This window comes from Alligator mississippiensis, chromosome 5, assembly GCF_030867095.1.
Source record: "Alligator mississippiensis isolate rAllMis1 chromosome 5, rAllMis1, whole genome shotgun sequence".
NCBI lineage: Eukaryota > Metazoa > Chordata > Crocodylia > Alligatoridae > Alligator > Alligator mississippiensis.
Genome location: NC_081828.1, coordinates 158593478 through 158621357, shown reverse-complemented (window position 1 = coordinate 158621357; position 27880 = coordinate 158593478). Strand labels below are relative to the sequence as shown.

The following is a 27880-nucleotide window of genomic DNA, read 5'->3' as shown; positions in this document are numbered from 1 at the left end:
TTATAAAATTTCAGGTTAACCTTGAAGTTTTGCTGGGACAAGGATGGAAAACAATCAAGTCATGTTTTACAGTATGCAACAAGGGAATACAGATTGCTAATTTGGTACAGTTGACAGATATTAGGTAACATTTTGATTACAGCAGAAATCAGGCTTCAACTCAGATTAAAGCCCCACACAAAGTCGGATGCCATCCATATACCATACAAGAAGGGGTATATACAAGAGGGGGAGGGGAAGATTATTAAATCTAAATAGAAAAGAAAAAGCAAGTCTGAACTTTGTGCCTTTGTTCCTAATGCTAAGGAACCCACCCCTAAGGTTACACCAAAAAACTGACAGAACTAAGAATACAACACAGAACTCCTGAAGGGTAACCACTACTTGCATCCCCACTTCTGAAATTAAAAGTAATAACCAAACTTTCAAATGCCAAATCTTATAGACGGCACCCCCCCTAAATAAACGAAAAGGTAAGAAAGTTACATTTATTGATGTTGTGGTTGCATTTAGACCTAGAAGAACCAGCCTAAAAGTGTTCTAATGTGCTTACATGATGACAATGTCCTTACTAGAGCTTAGGCAGGAGTAGGCAATTATTTTGGGTGGAGGGCCGCTTACTGAGTTTTGTCAAGCTGCTGAGGGTCACATGGGTAGCCCTGCCCCTTGGCAGGTGCCCCACCCCACCCCCTGGTCACCATCTTGTGGCTGGAAGTTCCAGCCCCCTAACCCCTGACCTTTCCCACCAGAAGTCCCTCCCCTTGCCCCTGGAAGTACTCCTCTCAGCAAGGGGTTTTGCCATTTCAGAACCAGAAAAATACCAAATTATATTCTAAAAATTGAACATCTACAACATTCAGTAATGTGATTTCAAAAAATTATTGTTGTCCTGATTTACATGTGTTTGTGTAATGTACACAGAGGTAATTGCACAATAGCTTAAAATGAAATCTTACTCTTGTATTCTGTGGGTGTGGGGGGAGGGGGGGGGGGAGGGGCGTGAATCAGGATGACCACTCCAGGTCCTGTGCTTTCAGGGGGGCCCTGTGGTCAGTGCTGTATAGGCCTTGCCATGGCTGCCACGCACTGCCGGTTCAAGCCGCTCACAACCCATCCCTCACTCCACTGGCTCAGCAACCTTCCCACCCCCGGGCCCCACAAGTTGATATGCCCTGGACCCCACACACCCCTAGGGACAGCTTTGGTGGTGGGTACGTGGGAGCATGTGAGTGTGTATGTGTGTATACATCACCCTCTACCCCTCCTGCTCCTGGCCCCAGGGTACTGGCACAGACCCCATGCTCCCGTGTGCCAGCAATGGAGTTGGGAGCCATGTGGTGCTGGAGCAGCTGGCAGCAGGGTGGAAAGCAGGGAAATGGCAGCTACAGGTTTGCAGGAAGGGGCAGCAAGTGGGTGCATGGAAGCGCAGCAACAGTTGGAAGTGCGGGGGCCCCCCACCAGCGGTGGCCCCAGAACACTGGCACAGGCCCTGCACTCCCGCCCAGCTGTTGCTGTGCTCCCACATGCTCCCTCACTGCTCCTTCCCCCTGCCTGTAGCTGCCATTCCCCTGCTTTCCTGCCTGCTGCTCCAGAACCACGTCTCTCAGCTGCATGGCCATGACTGCAGGACTCAGCAGGAGCCAGCCCAGTCCCAAGGACTGGGGCTATTGCCCATGGTCTTCCCCTGCCCTTCCCCCCTGCATTCTTATCTGAGTTTCCTTCTCAGGCGGAGGGAGGAAGCAACAGTCCCAGTGTCCCAGGCCAAAATCCTCCGGTGGGCAGAGCCGGGCAGGCCTTGCTGCAGGGCTGCTGGGTCCTGCTGCCGACTCCCCATGGCTCCTATTGACCTGGCTCCTATCCTTTTTGACAGGCAGGCAGATCAATATTAATTTTCTAAATTATTTAGGGGCCCCATGGGCCAGATCCAGCCTGTGGGCCTTATTTTGCCCGCCCCTGGCTTAAAGTAAAAATACGAGGATGAAAACCAGTGAATGAGGGAGCCACACATACACCACACCAGTGCAAGCTGGGTCTGCTGATGATTATGGACAACTGAGAAAGTTCCCTAACTTTTTAGTCAGACTACAGCATGCATAAGCAAGGATGAGCTCAAAGTTATAAGCTGATATGTCTTATAAAAGCTGAATATCAGTTAAGTATTTGAAATAATTATTACTTATTTCAAGGCCAACCAACACAGCAAACCAGCTCCTTCCTCAGAAAAGAAAACTTCTTAGGAAAATGTACTAGGGCTTTTCTTTTCCTACTCTGGTTATTTTTTTACCTGATATTATGGACAAAATTAATTGAACACTATACATCAAAGAGCTACTCCTTTGCTGCATTAACATTTATCAGCTTGAGTACATACCTGGATTTTGATCTTGACCGAGAATGAGATTCAGAATGTTTGGATGCCCTTGATGGACTGCGAGATCCTGACCTGCTCTCCGATTTTACACGAGCAGGACTCCCAGCTGGGGATTTTGACTGGGAGCGAGACTCCTAACAAAAAAAACAGTATTACAAATGGCATTGGCTGCATATATGCCTAACTCCTAACATTTACAGTACAATAATTACATTATATTGATTGCTCCTGAAAAACAAACGGTTAGGCAACACCCTCCAAAACAAATTTCACTTTGTTAACCCACTGTTAATATTGTATGCTCTCCTCAAATAGTTCCCTACTTGAACCAGATCACCAATTCGCTATTAACTAAGTAATCATGCAAATTCATCTACAACTTGATCATACAGACACTGGAACATAAACCATACATTTACTTAACCTAGGACCCATTCATTCTTCCAGATTCTTTTAATTCTACTTCACTCTTGCTTTCTACTTTTCTTCATTCTTCATTGAGTTTTTCATTTTTCATACTTCGTGTATTCTTCCCCAATTCAAACAATTCATTATAGCCTTAAAAAAAAATTCAAGTGCTTCTATCTGACCAATCTTCTGTTCAATTTTTTCCCCCATTCAATTTTAATTTTCTGATCTTTAATACTTTTCATTAGCCTTCTTTTATCTTGATTTATCTTCCACATTCTTGGAAAAAACTCTTCAATTTCTTCACGAACATTAACCTTAATGGAAAAAGAACATTTAGTATATTTAAGCACGTGGGGATTATAAAAACTCTGCTGGAGTTCAGAATGTTATCTACCAAAATGGACAAGCCAGCAGGTAAAGTGCAAGTAACTATTTTATAAAAACAATTTTTTGAAAAAATCTTTAAAATTGTATAAGTTTGTAGGATTTAACAATGAATTTACTGAATTTATCTTTTTTTACTGTATTTTCAAAGTTACCCTCCTCCCCTTTCAGACTATGTAATTTTCCTCATTTTTTAGAAATTCTGTTAAGATACACAAATATATTATCAATTAATTAGCGCAAAATATATTAAGATGTTCTGATATAAAATGTATATTTGTCTCAAAACATTGAGTTTGCACTTCTCAACATAATTAGCTGGAATGCTGGTCTAATAAAAATTTACTAAATTATGTTTTGTTTAACCAGCTGGTTACAGCACAGCTTCCCAGTCAAAATCCATCTATGTACATACTTACATAATACATGCACATAGATATGCACAACACCCAAACTAAAAAGTTTGTGATTCTTCAACAATTTTCTTCCTCATTGTTATCCTGTTTTCCTTGAGTATTAAATACAATTTTGATACTGTAGTTCAAAGCAATCCAGTAGAGACAGGAAGGAACATTTTCACTTGCATGAACATGCAAAGAGAAATAGCCAGGAAAACAAGCAAACAAAGAGCAAATGGGGATTTTTTTCCCCCTAAAAACTTTTTCCAGGGAACTTGGTTATTGATGGCCTAAACCTGCCTAAAATAGTTGTACATTTTTAAACATAAAAGTATTAAAAATGCACAAATAAATGGAATGAAGGCACAGGAAATGTCTACTCCCTTACAAGGGTTTCCTAGCCCACCCCACTCCTCATTTTGTTCTTGTTTTCATCCTCATTTTGTTCTTGTTTTCATAATTTCTCTTACTATCTATTATGCACTGATTATCATTACATCTTTCTAACTGTATCTCTTACTTTGCTAATATTATAGCCTGTTTCCTGGTCAGCCTTTCACTCTACAGTTCACCTAATCGGTTCGCTAGTGTTTTCTTCCACCCCCTTTAAAACGATAGTCAATTTTCATAGGTTTTCTTAACCTTTGTTTCCTTTAAAACGCACAAAAAAGGAATAGTTGAAACAGAAGTTTCAGTTCTCTATTCATCCCCCAACAAGTACCTGTACAAACTTCCCCATGGTAATCAAGATTCCAAGAACAAGAAAGGAGATGCCATCAATGGTACCCGATACTGATATCAAAACATTGATAAAAGGGGTCAAACTGCATGTCTATGACCTGTTTGTCACAGTACGAATTTACGATTACACACTCTCATGCAGTAGAATGTCCACTGATGACAATCAAGAGATTTGCACAGAAATCAAGGGATACATGAAGGCTCAGTGTCTCATTCTCATACTTCTCTCAAAATATGCTCCCTTTTATACCAACCACTATTCCTGCCTTTTCTTTCCCTTTTTCTACCCCTTCATTGCATTTCACATTTGTTTCTTCCCTCCAATAATACTCAATTTTTGTTGGCATAATTCCCAGTCACTTTTCTAATCAAAATGAGAAAAAAAATGAAACATTCAATATTGTAGTTGTGTACTCGCTCATTTTTTAAACTATCCCTTTAATCAAAGGGAAATGGGAGAGAGTTCATTACTTCATCACTGCTTCAGAGTACCTACAAAATGAGGAAGATAACACTTTACTATATAGGCTATATATCCTACTCAGATTCAGAGGTTTGTTCTAAAAAAGTGAGGGTTAAACATTTTCAGTTTTATACAGAGAAAACAGATGGTACCCCATCTTAAATATGTCCTGTAGTATACAGAAATGTACCTTGGGGTATAGTTTGGCCCATAAGCTGTATGCCTGATTCTTGTTTTAAGGAGTGATTCACGGTTCCAGCAACAAATTTAAGCCTCTACTGCAGTAATGAAAGAGATTCCAACTTACCATTTGTGACATGAATGCGTATATTTAAAGAACTCATTTACTGTAGACTAGGGGTTCCTGAACTGTCATATGTGTACCCCTGGGGTACACAGGAGAAATTGTGCAATGGTGGGTTTAATTTGCATTGTAATAGTAATTGGCATTAAGGGGTATGCTGGTAGGGGTACACAGGCAGCTGGTAAATCTGGAAGGGGGTACACAATAAGAAAAAGTTTGGAAACCTCTGCTATAGATCAAATATCCATCCATTTGGGTTTTATTTTTAAGTGACTTCAGTTGTTATATTTTAAACTTAAGATAATTTAACTGTCCCAATTTTAAAACAGCAACAAGAGTAAGTTCTTACAAATGTCAAAACTCCTCAGCTGTAAGGTAACTGGAGATACAGACTGCCTCTAAAGAGACAGCTATTATCTGACAGTTTTCTGTAGCACTGATTTATAATACACCTTCTCATACCACATAAAACATCTAGCTCCAAGACCCACAAAACTTCATATGGACTTTTTATCAAGATAGTTTGTGTCCACAAGGGGGAGACTGCAAAAGATATAGTTCATCAAAAAAAAACAACACAGAAAAATAAAAACAGGCTCATGACTCCTAGAGACTCACATAGCACAGGGTGAGATCTTTTGTTTGAAAGTGTTGTGTCCCCCCACCCCGCCCCATGAGACAACAGGGAAGGAGAAAAAAATTTGCTACAACATCCTTAAAGTTTTATTATGTAACACAATGGGGTAAACCTGATTGCTGTATATGCATATTATCGGACAAACAGAAAACCTCTAACTTAAAAAAAAATCTCACCTCAGCAGGGGAAAAAATTGGATGCTCATTACTTTCATTATCATTTCAAGCAAAGGTACTGTCCTGACTGAAACACGTATAGACAAGTTTGCTCAAAAGCTCTTTTGGTTTAAAAGTTTTGCTTTCTCCTATGCATCAAAACTGCTTTATCTTTGACTGTTGCCTAAACCAAATATGCTTAACTCAAAGAGATTCTCTCTACTCAACCTCACCTTCCCTGCCCCCACACCACCTTAATCAGGTGACTGATACACATCAACAATTAAGACCACATTTCTTAAAATCCATGTGGAAGTTGTGGAACAAGAAATCATCCAAACTGGACTGTTAAGTATGGTTTAAACAGGGACTATACCTGGATTAGTTTTTGTGGCCCCTCTGTTCTTATGGCTTCTTTGTACGCCTCTATTCCCCACTCTCTCTCCTGCATTCCTACCTATTATATTCTAAATCGGTATTTCTCAACCCATAGGTCTAAGAATATATGAAAGGGTCATGAACAAACCTGAAAAAGGATCTAGAAATTTTACAGATGGAGTCTCTTTTAAATGAGAAAACTTCGGAAACTGTGGCTTTTGACCTACAGGCTGAGAGAGGTTACAGCCTGCAAAAGGCTGCTTGTGGCCCTCCATGCCCTATACCCCCTCCCCGCCTAGGGTGGCCATCATAGAGGACCGTTCGGTTATTCTCTGTTGATATGAAACCCACCATCTTTATGTCCTCTATTTCTCCTCAATAGAAAACACTATAGCAGAAAACCAGAAGGTCCTCTATGCTGGCCACCCTATCCCCACCCCACATGCTGGGGGGCTGGGAGGCAGCAGGTTGGGACTGGCCATCAATGTTTACAAATGGGTCCTGGTACAAAAAAGGTTGAGAGGCACTGTTTTAAGTCACTCCACTTTATACAACGCTGTCCTTTCACAGCATCTGATGAAGTGAACTTGGCTTCACAAAATTTTGTGGGTTTTTGCTCTTAGTTAATCTATAAAGGTGCACATCTACCTTGTCTTTAAATTCCATAAACATCCCATCCCAGAACTAAAGTACACATGGGCAAAGCAAAGCACATCTCTTGCTCTAAGGAGCCATTCATGGCAGGCTAGTCAATATTAACTGATCAGCTACAGGTAGCTTGTCATTATGAATGTTTCAGCCAGAAATGTACAAGTGAATTGTTATCACAGACTACAGGATGACTAACTGATAACAGTACTCCTAACCATTCCTCAGCTATAAGATTGCTCCTCTCAAACTGATGCAACACAGCTACAAGCTCCACTCTTACTGCTGCAACCACAAATGGTAGTTGATAGTCTCATTTAATGAAACAGCAGATGATTAAAGGCTTAAACTATACTACAGGACGGCTGAAATAACATGTCCAGGTTCCCAGAGAGATGGAACTGCGTGACAGACTTGTTCTGCTGTGAGAGCTACACCAGCTTCTAATAGACAGCAGGACTTCTACCAAAAGAGCTAGAATCCCCACCAGAGGTTGCGCCAGCTACACTAGTATGATCTTTTTACACCCCTATGCAACACTGTTATGCTAACAGACCTTTATAATATAGACAAAGCCCAAGCAAGTGAAAGAAAGCAATAAACTTGGTAAAGAACAGCAACATAGGAGCTGGAGGCATCAATGGACTAGCTGCAGAGTACAGCTTTAGCTAATTAGCTACAGTTGGTTCACATGATAAAAATTTGAGAGGCCAGTAACATTTCAGGAAGATTCCCCTAGAAACAAAGGGCACTGGAAAGCACATGTGAAAAAAATATCAATAAAATAACATCCATTTTCTAGCTCAAGGTGCTGATGGTTCTAACAAGGCTCTTGTGTGTCTTAAAATGTACAACTAGGTAAACTGCTATATTTATCCATGCAGAACTTGCACATAAACAACACTCATATTTATTTATACTAGGGTAAGTGGATTATTTAGAAGGGGGAAAAATTATTTTAACACACTCCTTCATGTACTAAGAAACTACTGCCCCACCTCCCCAGGGGAGGAAGAGGAGAAGGAAGAATTAAAGGAAAGCGTCACCCCTATCCCAACATGATCAACACACAAAATGTCTTTACTTTAAATGATAAATAATGAAAGTCTCTCTAAAGATATAAAGAGAGATTGAAATTCAGGGTAAAATTTGTCCACTGCTTTGAAAAACCTAATTTTGAAACTACAGTCCACAGACTAAGCACCAACAGAAAAGGCATGTTACTAACATCAACTGCCTAAACATGAATGCAACTAAGACTCATGTGCCTTTTTTGAGTCCTTGTGCATTAACAGGAATACAGTATGTGCATAAGAAGCAAATACCATTATCTTTACATCACCCTGATACTCTTCTAAACACAGAAAGAAGAAAAGGTTTAAAGTGTTTACTCAATTCCTGATTCCATGATTCTTGAGCCAGGTAACAGGGATTCTACTGCAGAACAACAGTTAGCCAGGAATACTACTACCCTAGGTAACAATTCTCCTTAAAGTCTGTAAAAGGAAGTGTCACAAAGGACAAATCATAGAAACTAAAACTAGAATTCTAATTTATCTGGAGAGCTTTGATATTAGAGAAAAAAGGAAGTATAAAATGGACTGAAATCCTAGACGAATTCACTAAATACGCACTCCTGGTAAGCAGGACCCCCAGACTGGGAAAGCAGATTTTATCCTACCTTTACAGTTGGCAGCTAAAATATTACAGTCATTAGGACTCAATGTCATATACCATCTTATTTGAAAAGGTGAAGAAACTAGATGGTTAACAAAGACTTTTTACCCAAATATCATTAAGTGAAATAAGATGGGTGTTAAACAGTTGTAAACAGTCCCACTAAAATCCCTTTTCTATTTCCTCAATCTAACCACACTGCTTTACTACTTCTCCAGTCAGTGCCTTCCAAACCAGAGAATTTGGTTATTTGAAAAGAGGACTTAAAAAAAAAAAATCTCTGGGGGGTGGGGGGGGGGGGTACAGACAGTAACGTGAAATACACTCAACTGCAAAAGATGGGTAAAGCAGTTCCAATTACTAAAATTGCCAAGTTTTGAAAAATTTATGGTTTTACAAAACACTATTCTGTTGGCATTTTGCTCTAGCCTGTTGAGGTGTAAATGTGCCACAAACGTGACAGACTATACAGGGAACCTGAGTATACCGAAAATACATAAAGCAGGGTCAACTGCAGAAGAGAAACTGAAACTGAAAATTCTTTCCTTGCCTTTTAGCTATGATGTTACTTGCAGCAATAGTAGATAAATACTTCGGAGAGAAGTACAACTGAAAACAAGAGTCTTCCTTTGAATTCTTGGGTTTCTCATGCTTTTAGGAGTCTGCAACTGTCCCCTTTAACAAATTAACTTTATCCTTAGAAGGCTTTCCTAACATCTACAACAGTGGCAATACAGTCTAATAAATATCCATGTTAGAACATATAAAGAATTTGGAATGCAAATAGCAAGGACTCAAGGTTTAAGATTGGGGTCAGCCAAGCTAAAGAAGTGAAAAAAAACCCAGGTACTCTGCTTTGTGTAATTAGGCATCATAATATATCAGTTATACTGTAACCTAGTGAAACTGATTTTCATCAGGTTGAAAAAAAAATTCAATAGCTGCATCACAATCATTTATGAGCCAACACAAACAGAAAGAAGTTATTTCATCTTTAATATTAACTGGGTAGAAGTCACATAATTTGGCTGTTAGATCAGTTTATTTAAGTTGAAAATAATATTAACTCAATGGCATTAAAAACTGCCTTATTTAAATCTTCAACTATATTAAGGGAAATAGAGGCAATTCAATTACTTTTCCAACTTAGGTGTATTTACATACGAAAAAAAATATTCAATAGAATCTCTTCATCAAGACAGAGACCTCAGAATTCAAGGAAAAAATGCATTAAACTAATTTGCACCAATTACAAAAGCTAATTGATTTGGTACCTGTACATCCAATCAGGACTAAGTACCTTGTGATTTGGGAAGGAATATACATGCCATTGCTTCTTATAACCACGTTTCACCACCTGTATCCCCTGACTTCTTAAATTCCTTTATTCCCTGATTCACTTACTAAAATATTAATATTCTCAAGAATGCTCAGACATTTACAGTCCTGTGGCAATTTTTAATACTGTTTTTTAAAAATATTTACACTTTATAAAAAAAACTAGTGTGAGCAGGCCCACTACAGTCTATATTTTATCTTGCATCCCAATCCTGCCGTGTCACCAAGGCTTCGCTTCACCCAAATGAACAGTACCATTTCAAATCAAGCTTGTGATTATCAGTTTAGTATACTAATTTCATTCCATTAACATATTTACTAAAAAAAAGCTAGCTTAAGAAAAAAAAATGTACATTTATCCTATTGTAAAATACTTGGTTCAAAAAGTAAAAGCTGTTCAAAAATAGCAAAATAGAAAAAGTAATTGCTACTGCTCTGCCACTGTTGTTCTATTGAATGTCACAGAAGGGGGGAGGGGGAGCTGCTATTTGCTACACTCAGATCTTTTACAATAAAAGTAATTGAAAAATAGTTGAGTTTTTTTTCCCAAGCGAGCAGATTATTATTTAAAACATTTTTGGTGTTACTTTAATAAGAAAGCTATAAACTTATTCAAAATTAAATGTAAAAGTAATGTTAAAGCCTAACATTACTCTGGCCTCTTAAAAGCCACACATTTTTAATTTGACACTTGTGATTTACTGATTTTATATTTAAAGGATAGCCTAAGGAACTTAAGAGTCTCATATTTGAGAGAGAGAAGCAAGTAGGAACTTAGGTTCACCACTTTGACTACATCTGAAAAAGTTTCACAAACTAAACTGAAATGAGTTTAATTCACTAACTACATAATCTTCTCAAATCTTTTCCTAAGTCTTCTCCTAAATCTGAAGTATACGTAATTTAAAAAAAATCTTATGTATCCAAAACATTTAAGGTTGACTTGTTTAATGAATAGTGTGTGTTGTTGTATGCGTGTTTAATTCCTAGTTACCATGCCAATTCAACTGCCTAACAAACCACAAGCAAAATTCATTACCTGGTAAACAGGCAATATAATTCATGCTTTTCTAACATATGAAAAAGGTAAACATAATAAGAATCTGACAGTGCTGTGCTTATAGTCATTTAAATAAACACATAGTGATTTTGTATGTATATGATCAAAGCATTTCCCAAATCCAATGCAAAAGCTCTTTTTAATTTTAAAATCATGATGATGGTTATATAATGGGAATGCATCTTCCTTTAGGAAGAAACTGAAGTACAAGTGGAAAAGTCAATTAAAATAGCTGATTCAAATCAACTGGTTGTAAATTACTTTGAAGCTAGTCAGCTTAATTTAACACCCCCATAAAACTAACAACTGATCTGTCTAGAAATCCCACAAGAATAATTTTTAGCTAGAGGAAACAAGGGGAAGATCTTTTTCAAGAAAAGAAAGAGAAACAAATACATAATAATAATAATAAAAAAGCTCACAGAAAACTAGTGCTCAAAGCAATAGATTTTAAAGAACTGGCAGACATGCTCCTTACCCAAATTTTTCAAACTGACAGCTGACTCATTAGGTCTGATAGCCATTTACCAATTATTTTACTTAGCCAGAAACAGTGCAGCATACAAAGCCACTCCTGCCAGAACAATTAAGATTAAAAAACATGTTTTGTTGAAAACCATGTTTTGTTCACCTCCCCTGAGGAACCAGCAGCAGCAAACCATGCAGTCGAGCCTAGTGCCTGTAGCCTAGGGACTCCCCCATTCCAGGAGAAGCCGTTACTGGGATACAACAAGGCACTTCTCAGGATTTTATTGCTTATATCCCCCCGCAGCAACACTCCCTGGCTACCAAGTTGCTGCCGCTGGCTCGTCAGAGAAGGTCACCCAAGGAGGCTCTGAAGTGTTCTTCAAGAGCAAGTCTTGAAAGGCCACCAGAGTCCCTGCAAAACAAAACAGAGGAGATGGCGGTGGGGTGTGGACGCTGGGTCTCTGCCACCTGCTCCCCACTCCGCACCCGCCTCAGCCGCGTCCTCACCCTCGTGCCGGCCGGGCAGCGCGGACACACACACCCCGGCCCGCGGCGGCGCGGGAACCGGCCTCCAAACAGGGACGGACCCGCGGCAGCGGCAGGACCTACGGGCTCCGAGGCCCTGGCTCCAGGGTAAGGCGACGCAGTGCCCCCTCGCGCGGGCTTTTCCAGGGAAGGCGGCTCCGGGCACCAGGGAAGGTGAGTGCGGGCCTGACGGGCCGCGAGGAGGAGAAAGACGGGGGGAGAAATGGCGGGTGGGGGCCCAGGGCCCGGCCCAGCCCCGCCGCGGGCGAAGGCAGGAGCCATATCAGCGAAGAGCCGAGCCGGGCCGGGCCGGGCCGGGCCGGGCCGGGCCGGGCCGCCTCCCCTCCCCCCGGCAGGCCGGACCGGGACGGCCACTCACCCTCCCCTCGAAGTTGTTCTCCTCCACGTCGCTCATGGTGCCGGCGGGCCGGACCGAGCCGCGCAGAGCAGGGCAGGGCCGCCTCCCTGCAGAGCCTCCGAACGAGCGAGTGCACCGCCGTCCCCCGCCGCCGCCGCCGCAGCGCAAAATGGCGCCTCAGCCTGGTCTGGGGCCGCCGCGCGCGCGGGGGGCGGGGCCGCCGCGCCAGTCACAAAGGAGGCGCCGCCGGCAGTAGGGCGAGCGCGGAGCGGCTGGCTGGCGGCGCAGCGCACGGCTCATGCGTCGCTGAGAGGCCGCGGGAACGACGCCTGCGCAGTCAGGGGCAGGCGGTGTCTACCCGCCGCTGGGTGCGGTGAGGCGGGAAGGGTGTTTTGATGCCAAGCCTCTAGGGCTGCAACCTGGATAACGTGAGACGTGGTTCAAAGCACTCGCAGAGTCCATGAGCAGAGCAGTCATTTCTTAACCACACTCCATGTACACTGGTGTGTGCTCCTTCTTCTTGTGCAGCTGACACCAACTGAAAACAGCAGATCTTTAAATAGGTCTTGTTTTACCAATTCTACAATAAAGACATGTAACGTTTCGTGGATAGGGTGGTCTGTCCGGGGCAAGGACAGATGTGGGGTGCCTGCTGCAGCCTGAGGCTCCCCACCCTGCTGCCTTCCCCCCAGTCATGCCCCCACTGGTGCTGGGTGGACAGGGGGGTGCCTTGCCATGGCGGTGCAGCTGATTCAGGGCTTCCAGGGGCAAGGCAGCACAGCAGGGAGCCAGCAGGCTACAGGGGGCAGTTCGTATTTGGCCTGAGTACAGATCTAGCTTTTTAGTACTGCGCAGTAGCATTGCTAGGCATGAATCGAGATGTGACACTACTATGCAGTAGTAAGAAGCTATGGCACAGTAAGTGTTGCTAGGCAACTATGCCAGGATGTTATTGTGCAGTAACGCTGGTTACTGTGCAGTCATTTAGTACTTGGTCATGCAAATACTAAATGCGCAGTAACAAGTGAGCAGTTAGCGCCTTATGTAGACAGCCACTGAGTTGACTTGATCTTAGCCCAATGTGCCACTGCACTCATAAGTGATGCTGGGGGGAGGGGTTCTTGACCCTGGAAAGGTGGAGACCCCCTGACCTAGACTCGGCATACAGTCCTATGAAACTCCTGAGATCAAATGTTGGATGCCTCAGGCCAGCAGTTCTTTACCAGGGTGCTGCTAAGTTCAGAAAAGGTCTGGAGGCAGCTTGAGACAAGGTGGAGACCCAGTGACCTGAAGGGCTGGCTTACATGGCAGGCAGCCCTCTGCTGCTCCGAGACCAGTGCTGAGATCCTTGCAGCATCCTCTTCCTGCCCGGGGGGCTGATACCCGTCTCCCGGCCTCAGGGTAGTGTTGCAGCACAGAGCAACAGGGCAGCCCGGCTCCGGGGTCGGCAGGTGAGATGCTTTGCTCCTAACCCCCACAACCAATCTTGCACCAGGGGCTGGCTGCCCAGGTGCCCTATGCCCCGGGCTCGGACCACCTGTGGCAATGCGGGACCAGGTCCCCGCAGGCAGGTCACCACAGCCCGGGCGGGGCGGGCAGGCCGCTTGGAGCCCAAGTGGCCAGGAAGAGTCTCATAACGAAAGCAGAGTGGGCGGGGCGATGACGGCTGTATGCGGATCTGGCGGGGAAAGGGGCGGGGCGGGAAGGGGCGCGTGGGGCAGTGTGGGAAGGGGGCGCTGAGTGCGGTTGGGAAGTGGAGTGTAGAAGAGGTGCTGGTCGGCGCGGCAGCGGCGGGCTGTGGAGCGGCGGGGGCGGGGCGGGTGTGGTGTGGTGTGGTGTGTTCTATGAACTGCACGTGCGGGTCGGCGTGGGGGGCACCTCAGCCCAGCTTTAATTAAGCATACTTACCTGGCAGGGGAGAAACCGTGGTCGTCCGGGCGCTAGCAATGCATGAGCTGCACTTCTATAGAGATAGAGAAGGAAATACGAAAAAAGGAGGGGAGAAAAAATTGTGGGAAGAGCTGGACTTCAGGGGGTTGTTTCAGCCCCGCACAGGTGTAGGCTAAACTAAGAGTCAGCATTGTGAGTAGAAAAGGCTGGCGAAGGTTGCACATGGGATAGGGATAACGATATGTGTAATATGTGTTAGATAGCCAATACTCAGGGATGTTGTCTATACTGTGTACAAATGAGATGACGTGCAATATGATATCAATCCCAATGTTTTGTATTATGTTATTTGAAATGTTGTATTACCATTTTGTGAGGCCTCGGTCTGGGGTCCCTTTGAATCCTTTGCTGTAGTCTGGTTTTTGCTAATAAAATGTTTAATAAAAAAAAAAAAAAGGTTTTCCCAGCGCGCGGCTCACCCCTCGCATTCCGGGCTTGCTGATCCCTGCGATTTCCCCAAATGTGGGAAACTCGACTGTGTAATGTGTGGCAGTGGGGGACTGCGTTCACGCTTTCCACTGACGTGGTATGAAAAACAGGTTAGACACAAATGGTGCAGATTAGGGGGAATGTGTTTCTTTGAGCTGATCTCGTGGATTCAAGGAGCAGTGGTTGTAAGAAGCCATCTACTGCTTTTTGCTTGCACCTACGTTGTAGGAGCAAGTTTTATCACTGATGCTGGCCGGGTTTTCATTCTGGGTGTGCAGGTGTCCTGCACAGGTCAGCAGTCCGGTGGTGCATCACGACACTCATGTATTCATGGTTGGGCAACCTCAAGCTTTCTGGATCATGTTGTCGGGGGTTTTTTTGGCTGGCAAAAATTATTATTTTTATATATATATATATATATATATATATATATATATATATATATATTAAACTGTACCTCTAATAACTTGGCATGTGACCTCTGTAGTTCACTTGACAGTCCAAAAACACACTTTAACAGTTACACTACTTTAGTCTTGTTACAAAGTTCGCACCGCACAACTGCACACACCCATCACTGCTCCAGTGCTTTCACTGGTCATCATACTGGTCCTTGTCACCCCATCCTCCATGTTGTCCCCCTCACTGCTCTCTTTGGAGGGCTTCTCTCTGAAACGTCTGTGCCAGCCCCTTCTCTTCCATATGAGGTCAGCCATCTCTTTCCCATCATCCTTTTCTGTCATCCCTCAGTACCAATACATTTCACTCTGTCCCATTTTAATACAGTCCTGGATTGTGTGGTCTTATAGAGTGTGGCACTAAAGCACCCAACTCCTGTTTAGTTTAATCCATAAATTGTGGGGGAGCTTGTACTAGGGTAAACAGGGTGCTGGGTTGCTTATTATGAATCACTTGTGTAGCTGATATCCTTGCACTAGAGTTGGGGTTTTCAACCTTTTTTTATAAGTGTACCCCTGGTGGCCAGATGTGGAGCAGGGGGAGGCAGGTGGAGTGACAGCAGCATGGGGTGATGGGTGGTGGCAGCGACTGCAGCGTGTGAGCTTCCCCCCCATGTTTGGCTGGCCAGGTGGCACCTGTGTGGCCCTCAGAGGGGTGCTACTGCCCTCACCCCACCCTGGCCCTGATCCTGGGAGGCGGTGATGCAGGGTGGTGGCTCTCTGTCCCTGCGCGCCACCCCCTAGGGCCTTCTCAAGTACCTCTTGGGGTATGCGTACCCTCAGTTGACACCCCCTGCACTAGAGGCATTGTAGATTCTTGTAGGGGGCAGCCTGTCTGCAGTGCAAGGAAAAAGCCTTCGGCTTTCAGCAGGCAGACAAGGTTATTTAGGTAAATGTGGCAAATATTTGATTAGACCTGCTGTCTATGAAAAACTGTGAAAGCTTGGGCAGTGTTTCTTGCACAACAATGCAAGACAGTGGCTGGGGCAAGACTAGGTTATGGTAACAAGCCTGCCACACGAAAATCAAACGCCACTAATGGCTTGCATCCCATTAGGTGTTGAGACAGTGGAGCTTGAGGTACCCAATACCAGACCCATGCCATAAAATAATAGAAGTGATGGTTAAAATTGTTGGCAGAGACCTGACACACTCATCACATTCGTCACTTGACCACAGATTTGCTAGGACACTGGCAGAGTCTGCATGGTTATCATGGGCAACTTAACTACCCTGACATCTCATGGGAAGAGCACTCAGCCAAATCCGATTGGTAATGAAGCTTCCTCTCTTGCATCAATGAGCTCAATCTGGGAAACAGTGATCACAAGTTGATCACTTTCTCTATCTATTGCAAAGCTGGCAAATCAGTCAGCAATGCAAAAATCCTTGACTTTAGGAAAGCCAACTTCCACAAGCTCAGGAGGCTGGTTGTTGAGGCCATGAGAGGCCATGATCTGACGGGGAGGGGAGTCCATAATGAGTGGTTGCTCCTTAAGGATGCAATCCTCAAAGCACAAGGGAAGTCCATTTCAGCCCATAGGAAAGATAGCAAAAGGACCATGCGACTGCCTTGGCTCAATAGGGAACTCATGCACTTTCTGTACCTGAAAGGGGAAGCTTATAAAGGACGGAAGTCAGGAAACACCACTAACGGGGAGTATTCAGCACTGGCCTGCACCTGTAGGGAGTGAACTAGGAAAGCCAAGGCTGAAACCAAACTCAAACTGGCTACAGGAATCAAGGACACTAAAAAGTGCTTCTGCAGATATGTGGGAAGTCAGAAAAAAAACAAGGGCAACATTGGATCCTTGTTAAACCAAATGAGGTGGCTGACAACTGACACCCAGGAAAAAGCTAATCTCCTTAATGATTACTTTGTGTAGATGTTCCACTAGCCCAAGGGGATCAGCCTGCCTGACAAGATGCAGGATCACCAGGGTAAGGGCAAACATATGCCCATCATTGGTGAAGAGCTTGTCAGGGAACGCCTTGAGAGGCTGGACATCTACAAACCAGCTGGCCTGGATGGAATGCACCCAAGAGTGCTAAAGGAACTGACTGACATCATAGCATGGCCAATGGTGAAGATATCTGAGAATTCGTGGAGCTCGGGAGAGGTTCCTGAGGATTGGAAGAGAGTCAATGTGGTGCCTATCTACAAGAAAGGGAGGAAGGAAGATCCAGGGAACTACAGGCCAATCAGTTTCACCTCAATCCCTGGAAAGATCCTGGAAAAAATCATCAAAGAGACTATTAACAATAGGCTAACAGAAGGCAACATTCTGAGAAAGAGCCAACATGGCTTTGATGCAGGTAGGTCTTGCCTGACCAACCTCATTTTCTTCTATGACCAGGTGATGCATCTGGACAAAGGAGGAGAGGTTGATATCATATAGTTGGACTTCAAAAAAGCCTTTGACCTGGTGTCTCATGATGTCCTTATCATAAAATTGGGGAACTGCAACCTTGACAACCATACGGTACGCTGGCTGGGGAACTGGCTCCATGGTCAGACCCAGAGAGTAATAGTTGATGGAACCAAGTAAGCATGGCACATGGTGACCAGTGGCATTCCCCAGGGCTCCATACTCGGACCAGTACTCTTTAACGTATTTATAAATTATCTGGATTCTAGTGTCAGAAGCAGACTGGCTAAGTTTGCTGATGACACCAAATTATGGGGAAGCATAGTCACACTAGAGGATAGGCTGGTGATTCAGGCTGACTTTGACAGGCTTGCAAGGTGGGTGGATCAAAACCTGATGGCATTCAACATGGAGAATGCAAAGTGCCCCACCTCAGGAGAAAAAAACCCACATCATACTTATAGGTTCAGTAGTGCTACTCTCACTAGCTCCATGCCTGAAGGAGACCTGGGGGTCACAATTGACCACAAGATGAACTTGAGCCACCAGTGCGATGCCACAGCTGGCAAAGCAAACAAATAATAGCTCACTTATTGAATATTAAGGAAAAGTCTTTGTTTTTCTGTCATTTAGTTTTAGTTTGTTGGTAGTTATTAAAGCAAGCCTTTCTGCTATTCATCAACCAAGTGTTAGGTTGATCTCCAGGAAGACCCAGGAAGTCATCCTCCCCCTTTCCTCAGCCTTGGTGAGGCCGCAGCTGGAATACTGCATCCAATTCTGGGTTCTGCAATTCAGAAAGGATGTGGAGAAGATTGAAAGAGTCCAGAGGAAAGCCACACACATAATTAAAGAACATGGGAGTAGGCCTTATGAGGAAAGGCTGGGACCCATGGGACTCGAAAGCCTGGAGAAGCGAAGGACCAGGGGCGACTTGGTGGCAGCCTATCTATATATATAAAGGGCTTAGTCCATCTGTCTGTGTGTTAGTCTGTCCATAATGCTCTTGGGGAGCATGGCTCCCAACAGGGCGTGGCTCCACCCAGTGCAGTGACAAGATGACAGGCCGGGCATTAATGGAGTGCTGACACCCACTGCCCTGCGCCACTGCCACCTCTGGGAGGGGAGGGGGGTGTGGGGCTGGATGCAGAGCATGGGTGGCATGTCACGGGGCTGGATGCGGAGCAGTGAGGAGAAGCACGGGGTCAGACGCAGAGGGGTGGTGTGTGGCTGGATGCGGAGCGGCGGCAGTGCCAGGGCAGTGGGTAGTGGTCGCAGTGACAGTGTGCACGTTTCCCCACCCTCACTCTTGGGCGTTCCATTCCCACCCCCCACTACCCATTCTTGACAGGCAATTCATCAAGAATGATGGGCGGGGTAGGCAGGGATGAAGCACCACCACTCACCACCCCACACTTCTGCTGCCTCTCAGGGGGGTGGCGCGGGGCTGGATGTGAGCAGGGCATGGTGCACGGCCGGATGCGGAGTGACAGCAGCATGGGGCGGTGGGTGGAGGCATCAGTGGTGGTTGCATGCAAGCTTCACCCCCTGCCTCTCCGCCTGCTTCTGCGAGATGGTGGCGGCATGGGGCGGTGGGTGGCAGCGCTCCGTTTACGCACCCCCCCCCCGGTCATTCTTGACAGGCAATTCACTAAGTACATAAGGGATGTGCATCAGGAACTGGGAGAACGTCTATTCACCAGTGCACCCCTAGGGAAGACAAGGTCCAATAATCACAAACTCCTGGAAGACCATTTTAGGTTGGGCGTAAGAAAAACGTCTTTACTGTCCAAGTCCCCAAGGCCTGGAATAGACTCCCCCCAGAAGTGGTGCATGCACCTACTCTGGACACTTTTAAGAAACATTTGAATGCCTGTCTTGTTGGGATCATTTGACCTCATCTGACTTCCTGCACCTTGAGCAGGGGGCTGGACCCAGTGATCTTGCGAGGTTCCTTCCAGCCCTGTCTATGAAATCTATGAAATCTATGTATCTCCAGGCTAAGACAGCCAGAGAGAAAGAGGCTGAGCCAGTGTAACTAAAAGCAAGGAAACTACATAAACATTCCTGTTGAACTAGCAACTAAAGAAGACAAAAGACTAACTGTACATTTCAAGCAAGACCTGTAAAAGGTGCATTGAATACAGGAAAGATGTCCTGTATATGACATCCTCACATTTCTCAAAACAGGTATCCATTGTCTAAGGTGTGTGAATGAACTGAGACTGTAAACCCCTAATTGGGGCTTGGACTAAGGAACTGTGATTGGGTTAGGGAAGGACAATGGGTGGGGGTGTGGGGGAACAGGGGCATTTATTGTAAGGGGTACGCAGGTTTCTTAATGCGGTTTGAGGGTGTGATGGGAAATTTATGATAGTGGATGTATATATATAACTATATATAACTATATAACTATATATATATTTAAATCCAATGTCTAAGATGTTACAAATGTCTCAATCATTCAATGTATGTCTGGAGTTTTCTCAACAGACCATGACTGGTACAAGCTGTTGCCAATTTGCCCCATTGATAAACAAATACTCAAAGACGGGTCCAGTAACCAATGTCTCTAAGCATCCTGTTTGACCACTCAGAACCCATCACATGCATCTGCTAAGCTAATCAGTGGCTGTGAGAAACACAAGTCTTTATACCTAGACAAATCCAAAAACAGGAGCCAGGCAATTTAACAATTGTAATATGATGGTTATCCTTTTCCTCCCTGTTTTTCTCGGACTTTAATTGGCCAACTATCAGGGAAAAATGTTCTGAAGCTATACAATTAAATAGTATAAAGCAAGACAGAACTGCCAGGATGGTGTGTGCAGTCCAGGGAAGACCAAGAAGCCATCCTGCCACCCAGCTGGTAAGTGAAGGATCCATGCAGTGAGGCTGTGCAAAAACCAGTTCCTGCCTGCATTGGGTAAAGATCTCTTTGCAGCTAAGATAATACAAGGACTGTAATAGCTCACTTATTGAATATTAAGGAAAAGTCTTTGTTTTTCTGTCATTTAGTTTTAGTTTGTTGGTAGTTATTAAAGCAAGCCTTTCTGCTATTCATCAACCAAGTGTTGTGTCAATTTTTAAAGCTCTAGGTTTAAAATCCCACTTTTTTAAGTGCAGCAAGACTAACTGAGTAGTTGTTGAGTTTGGCTTCTTTCTTCTTCATGTTGTGAAGTTTCTATTTCAATAGCAACATTTGGCATCTTCCATGTTTCGGGGGTATTGGTTATAGCCATGTTGATCTAAGGACATAGGCAGACAAAGTTATTGGAGGAAATGTGATATCTTTTATTAGACCGAGTAGACTTGCTCTTAGCCCATGAGTGAATCACAATGTGCCATTGTGTTCAAAAGTGGTGCTTAGTGGTGCAGGGGGGGGCGGGGGGAATAGGGGGTTGTGCCTTGACCCTGGAAAGGTGGAGACCCCTGAGCTGGACTTGGGATAAAGTCTTGAAACTCCTGCAGTAAAATGCTGGATGTCTTAGGTTCTGTGTGAGGGCACTGCTAAGTTGAGAAAAGTTCTGGAGGCTGCTTGGGACATAAGGTGAATTCACCCACTGAACTGAACCACTGGCTCACACTGAAGGCAACCCTCATTAGCAGGGCAAGGCAAGGCCTTATGTAACACATCAGTTACTCCGTCTATGTCATATTTTATTAATGATACAATTAATATTAAGACCAATATTTTTTAGAGCAGACTGAGCTGACTTCAGGGTAACCCCTTCAGCCAAGGTAATTAATACATCAAGCCCAGTTTGAAAGATCTGTCACGAATAACAGTATCTTAGTTGACGATGATGAAATACAAGGATGGAACAGTAATTAATACACTCCTGAGTCATTTGCAGCAGGCTGTGCATTACTTTGCTTGAGGAGAAGGTTGGGATAAGAAGCAAAGCACACACGATAAAATCACAGGATTCTGGGAGACAATGGTGCCACCTGAAATCTCGAGGCACGTGGGTCTGAGAGGCTCACAGCCAAAAGCAGAGGGAGGAGAAAAAAATCTACAGTTGCAAATCAGATATTTTTAAAGATACTGTAAGTAACACAAGGCAAATCCAGCTACATTAATTTTGGATATTTTTTTTGTACATGCCTCTGTTTTGCTTCTCCCCCACCGCTGATTCCTAATAAACCAAACTGGTCGTTAGACCGCCGGCATCCAGCACGCCGGTCACAGGCACGCGGGGTACCCGAGCGAGCCCCCGGGCAGTCAGTCCGGGACATACCCCGCAGTCACACTGATTTACAGCGTTCAAACCGTAACGGCCCTGACCCAGCCCTTGCTGCGCGGAGGCGAGGCACTAATCCGGATCATTCCCAGGCCTGGGGCCTGGGCTCTACTGCTAAATCAAAGACTAGAAACGAAACCGTGCGGGGCGCAGGACAAGCGCTGCCTGCATGACAATCACCACGGCCGCGCGCGCACAGAGGAATGTTAGCCTGCGCATGCGCTGTCCCTTGCCCGGCAAGGGGAGAGGGAGTTGTGGGATGTGTCTGGCCGCGCTAGGCGGGGGTGGGGCCAGCTGGGAGCGGAAGCGACGCCGCGATGCCTGGCAGCCCGGGAGCGCGAGCGGCTCGGTGCCCCCACGGACTCGGCGTCCGGGATTGCGGCGCGCGGCAGCGCTAGGTGAGGGGGTTCCCGGGGACGCGCGGTGGGACGGGGGGTCCGCAGCCGCTGCTCTTGTGCCGGCTCGGCTCGGCTCGGCTCGGCTCGGCTCAGCGGTTGTCCCGGGGAGCGGGCGACCTAGGTGCTGCGCAGGGGCCGCGCAGACGCAGGAAGGCCGGGCACAGGCTCGCCGCCGCGGGCGAGCTCGGGGCCTGCTCCGTCCGCAGCAGTTGTGAGGGCTCGGGTCCGGGGGGCGGGGAGGAGTCGGTCTGGGCGGCTCAGGCCGCCGCGTTGTTCCCTGCCCGCGCTGCGGTCGGTGTCGCCTCGGCTCCAGGTGAAGGCGCCCCAGTCACCGCGTGCCGCCGGCTGCTTTGTGCCCTGGGGTCTCCCGCATTTAAGCCCTTGGATTGCTGCGCCCCTGTGTTGGTTTGGAGTGAGGGAGGAATTTCGTTATCCCTTGTCTTTCCTTAGCACGCCCGCTTCTGCCACTTTCCTTCTGGGTGGCTGTCGGGGCTGAGACCAGCTGACTGTATACTTCAAATACTCCTGACTGCAGTCTCTGAGCCTCTTATTATCTGTAACATATTTACACCTTCCTTTTGCCCCTTGTAACACTTCTTAGAGGTAGGACAGTGCTGCTGCTCTTTTCATGCTTTGGTCTAAATGGAATGAATTATTTTTATATAAAACCTTTACATTGGGTTGGTATATTGAACTGTGTCAGATTCTCTTGCCAGCCAAACCTAGAATTAACTTAGGGGTCCTTCAAGTGTTTTGTTATTTTTTCCTCACTGGCTATGGTATTACCTTATTTTATTCCTGTATAATGTGACAGCAGCGATTCTTTGAGGTAGATGTGTTTGCTGCGCCATTAAAGAGCCAGTCTAAATTTATATACATAGACTTCCTGATAGTGTACTAGTCAGCGTTAAGACAGACTTCTTGATAGTGGCATGGCGGGTGTGAGTGGTAGGGTTAGGGTTAGCAAGCTTCTGCCCCCCCCCTTTCTTGACAGGCAATTAGAGGCTGCTATTGCTTCTGGGTTAATACTGGTCAGAAGTTCAACATAGGACTTCCTGGAGGCAGAAGTCCGTGTGGGGTGCTGGTGGAGGGGGGCAGAGGGGTGAGTGGGGCAAGCTCCCTCCCCCACCTCCGTCTCAGCCCTCCTCCCCCCCTTATTCTTGATGGGCAATTTGCTAGTGTATATTTATATATGTGATAGAAATTAAAACTTTTCAAGCAAATTCACAACCGTTTACTTTGTTGTACTTTGTAATGCTTTTTCTCAGTTATTCTTAAGTGATGACAAGGCTTCTGTTGATTCTTAGGAGAGACTACTACACTATCAAGAACTGTCTTGAGTTGATATAAACTTTTACTCTTAGTTATAACCCTTTAAATAATTTCCTTGGAATTCAGGGTGTGTGTGTGTGCGTGTGTGAATAATGTTCCCTGTCTACTCTTGTAGCCCTTTATTTACCTTTATTAAACTTTTCTTAATAAGACTTCCTTCCAACTTCCTAAATAACCTTTTTGCTCTTCCCTATACTCTTTTGGGAATCTCCTGACAACTGTTCACTAATATAATTTTGTAGTGTTTGTGTCACACTACAATATTAGAAAGAGACTTTTTTCCATCCTGTTAAATGATCTAGGGCTTTGATGGGCTAGTTTGCAAGGGCATAATAAACTGGTATGCTTCCTAGTGGTTGTCATTTTTTGATTCTGCAGTCTTAAATTGTAGGTAGACTACCGCTACTCTATTTCAGTTTTGTCTGTCACATATGATATGTCTGGATTATATTGGGCTGTTTTGTTGTTTTATGTCTTTTGTACATTGATTTTGAGTTTACTAAGAATTTACTTGCATTTTTTGACATCTGTTGAAACGTATCCAGCAATGCTTAAATTTCTCTGGCCTCGTTCAAGGGGTTTGTCTTAAAATTTGTATAGGTGATATTTAAGTTGCCTTTTATTTTTAGTTGGTTGCATTCTCTTCTCTTCCCCCAGGAGTTTGTCATTCAGTTGGAGGCTGCTATTGCTTCTGAGTTAATACTGATCACACAGTTTAACGTAAGAATGAAAGTCACTCATCTGCTAGAAGTGGTATCTTTCCTTAGAGACATAAATTGAGGTCATGATCTGTTTGTTACCATATGGGAGAAGTGTAAATGTTTTGCTTTTGGTATCACTATAGGTCCGGTTCTTCATGCTATCTTATATTTATTATGGAACATTCACTTGTGAGGCTTCCAAAGCCCTTTGTTAATGCTACACATGGGCATAATTTTCAGGACTACTTTGGGATTGGGAACTTGTCTTAACAATGGAAAAACCTACAAGAAAGTTTTAGAACAGTGGGGGCCAAACTTTATTTCCCACTGAGCTAGAGGCTAGCCAAACCTAGCCTCACACCCTCCTGGAAAGCCACTCCAATCCCCTTCCCCCTGCCTGAGTGATCACCTGCTCTGTTTTTTGCTTCTTGCCCTGGGCTCCATGCCACTTTTCTGCCTGGTCTGCCACACACAGAGGTTGCCTGTGGCACTTGTGCTGCTGCAGGTTGCCTACCCCTGCTTTAGGAAGCAGTGAACATAACACTTTATTGAATAGAGGGTATCTTCTCAACAGTACAAGATGCAGTTTGACCTGAACAGGGCTACAAATGTTTGCTTACATAATACTGAACCCATATTAGCAGTCAACTTCAAACAGGACAAATCATGCTTAGCTTCATCAGTTAATCCTTGTATCCTGCTTTAACTATAACTTGGTAATTACATGTATTTAATGTCTGCAGTGGCTTTGTCTGCAATATTTGAAGATTAATGGATGCTGAAGATAGCAAGGAGAATATATATAATAAGTTTATCAGAGTTCTTTGTAGGGGTTTATCATGATTAAATGATAATGAGGTGAATGTGATCTGTCCTGACTTAAGCAAATGGCTGAAATGTACTCAGCAATGTGTAAGCAAGCATTGGTCATCACATTTATATGTAGTTGAATTCTTGGATTTACTCAGCATGTTGTGGGGAGAATAGCAGTGCAAGCATGATTAGGGAATTCCCAAAGGAATATAAAATGGTTGTTTAGAGATTGCAAGGGAGATTCTGAAGCTGGGTTCTAACAGATTCTAATGCTGGCTGGAGGCCAAGGAACTGTGACAGTTCTAGAAGAAGTTGAATAAAAATGGATATCTGTGGATGCATCTCACATCTGCTGGTACTATGTGGCACTGGATGCCAGACTTTTCAGGGACACCTTTACTAAGCCATGAGTAAGCGGAGTGTATGCCTTCCAGTGTCTTGGAAAAAACTGCAGAGTAACAAAGCTTGCTGGAAAAAATGGATATGGAGGATGCAGAGGCTGTGTGTGGATAAGGGTGCCAACAGGTATAAGGATTAAAATGTCTCAAAAAGCCTTTTGAAACGTTTCAGAGGCCCAGATGTACAAACGTACTTGCCCATTGAAACGTTCCAAAAGTGACTCAAACATCACAAAATAGTACCACAGAATAATACCTCTTGTTTATAGAGGTATTATTTTCATGTGTATAATTTTTGGTTACATGTTCATGGGGACAGCACATAAGAGATGGGCTGAGCTGGGGCTGGGCTTATTGCCTTCCTCTTGCTCCTGCCAGACCCCTGGGAACCTTGTTGGTACACGAGCTGGGCTCTCCATACCCAGTCTCCTCTACCTCTTTCGTCCAAGGGGGAAGAAGGGAGTTTTGGGGGATTTGAGAGCTTCTTCCACACCTCCCCAAAATCTCCACCTTTGTTTACTTCTTTTTAGCTCTCCATTCTCTCCGCCTGCCATCACTGAAGGGAAGAGAGACTGGGGAGCTGAGAGCGGAGCTGCACGTTATTTTATCCATCTTTAGCACCAGCCTGGGAGTGCTGAAGGAGGCTGCAGTGTTTTGAAACATTTTGGCCAGGGAATGGCACAGGGGATGTACATAGTTGCCTAGCTGGAATGTTTTCTTTTTGAAATGCTTTTAAGTGCTTTTCACTTGGAAACTTTTTTAGCAGGTCAGTCTGCACCATTAGACCCAGATGAACCCATCCAGCAGACGCACTGGGTGAGGGGCTCACTCATGTAGGTGTGACACACTTCTCCATTGATACATGCCCCTTTCTAATGTTTGTCCCTGCCAACTCATGCCCCTCAAGATATTGGCTGGCCATCTGCAAGTAGAGAACAAAGACATTCTGTTTTAAAGTAGCTAGTTTTATTTTTAAAATATGCATTGTCAGTAGTAAGCAAAAAGTAATAAACATTTGAAGCAACCAAATAATTTAGGGGAGCTGTTTGCTATGTGCAGGTAAAATGTTTGCAGACAAGAAAAATTAGTAGAATATAGTTCAGTGCATTCAAAACTGAAAGCAAAATATATGCAAAGGAATTCTGTGAATGGTCAGATTAAATATGCAGGGAAATACAAAAGCATGCTTGAAGCAATCTAGTAACTGGGCATTCAGATAAAAACATGATTTTGCATCAGTGCTAGTCTAGACTTGCTGGATGTAGGTTTTCAAGTCCTAAGTGAAATTTTGCTTTTCAAATCAGAAAGCCCAAGTACAAAGCAAATTACTTGCATGATTAATTCATGGAAGAAGTAGAAATCATTGCTTGCCTAGGAGGGTTTCATTTGGACTGGCTCACAAAAGAGTCTGGTAATGACAACTTGCAGAACTTCTGGCTTGTTTCAACCTAGACACTGCTTTTTGTCCTTGGGCACTACTTAGCTCAAATTTTCAAGCAACTGTTTGATCATAGTATACATGCTGCATGAAGAGTTTTATTACTTCTGTCGCAATAACTTGCCTTCTGCTGCCCTGCAGTGAGCTTTGGGCTACCATCCCCATGAAGAGGCTTGAGTGATCTTAAGCTGTCCCTACTAGATGCCTTCTCTGGGTATCTCTGCCTTCTCAAAAGCAATGTCCATTGAGGATCATTGCTGCTTGTAGTAAGTCTAACAGTATTTACTGTGCTATTCATACAGTCATCTCCCAGGACACCAGCACTTGGGCTGTTTGTGGCTGGAACATTTGCAGTGTCTTTCATATAGATGGTGTAATGTGTGCTGTTGCACAACCCTGAAGCAAGTGCTTGTGAGGTGTGACCCTGGTTATATTTGTATACAGATCAGTGTGGGGAGGACTAAGTATAGGGAGTTATGATAGTTATCTTTAAATTATCTCCTATTCCCCTTAAACCTAAAAACGTTTGTCCATCTGTTTATCAGTGATTTTTAATTGGGGACCATCCCTTCTACACTCATGAAAAAGATTATCATGATTAAAAAGGAAAAAGAAACACACATGGGTACAAAGGAAGCGCATATTTTCAGAGTTGTTCAGATCCAGAGTCCTTGAGTATGGAGAGAACACAAGCTGGAGGAAAGACAGAAAAACCGAAATGTTCAGTAGTGCAAGAAAGAGTAAATTATGGGTGGGATCAGAAGGAACTGGAAGGGTTTTGAATAAGGTTCTAAAAAAGAAGATTATGAGAGAGCACTGCTGGAACTATGGGAACTTGACGCAGTGTCTGCAATGCTTAGCAGAGAGCACCCACAGTACATTCCAAGCATTTTAAAAGGTAGGGTGCTTGATGGTGGGGCATATTAGATACTGGACAAGCATCTATCCCCTGTCCATAGTGCAGTGCATTATTTGCCAAAAATGGTTTGTTGCTGAAGGTGGGCTGCACTGGCAAAAGCAAGCTCATGTGAACGCGC

At 44.5% G+C, this 27880-nt stretch overlaps 2 protein-coding genes across 4 annotated transcripts in view; one reads left to right on the top strand and one right to left on the bottom strand.

Annotated features, from left to right (window-relative positions):
- TRA2A (transformer 2 alpha homolog) overlaps positions 1–12504 on the bottom strand; it is a 39702-nt gene extending 27198 nt beyond the window's left edge. The window contains exons 1-2 of one of the 3 annotated variants that reach the window (XM_019497852.2): positions 12338–12504; positions 2372–2505 (exon numbers count right to left, since the gene is read on the bottom strand). In XM_019497852.2, the coding sequence (XP_019353397.1) occupies positions 2372–2505; positions 12338–12373 (170 nt within the window). In that variant the 5' untranslated portion in view covers positions 12374–12504. The remainder of the gene's footprint in view (positions 1–2371; positions 2506–12337) is intronic. The other 2 variants (XM_014603087.3, XM_006276979.4) reach the window with 2 other exon arrangements.
- Positions 12505–22051: 9547 nt separating this feature from the next.
- The window catches only part of CCDC126 (coiled-coil domain containing 126), a 42461-nt gene continuing 36632 nt past the window's right edge, over positions 22052–27880 (top strand). Inside the window, exon 1 of the mRNA XM_014603067.3 lies at positions 22052–22161. The gene's annotated coding sequence lies outside the window, so the exon portion shown is untranslated. The remainder of the gene's footprint in view (positions 22162–27880) is intronic.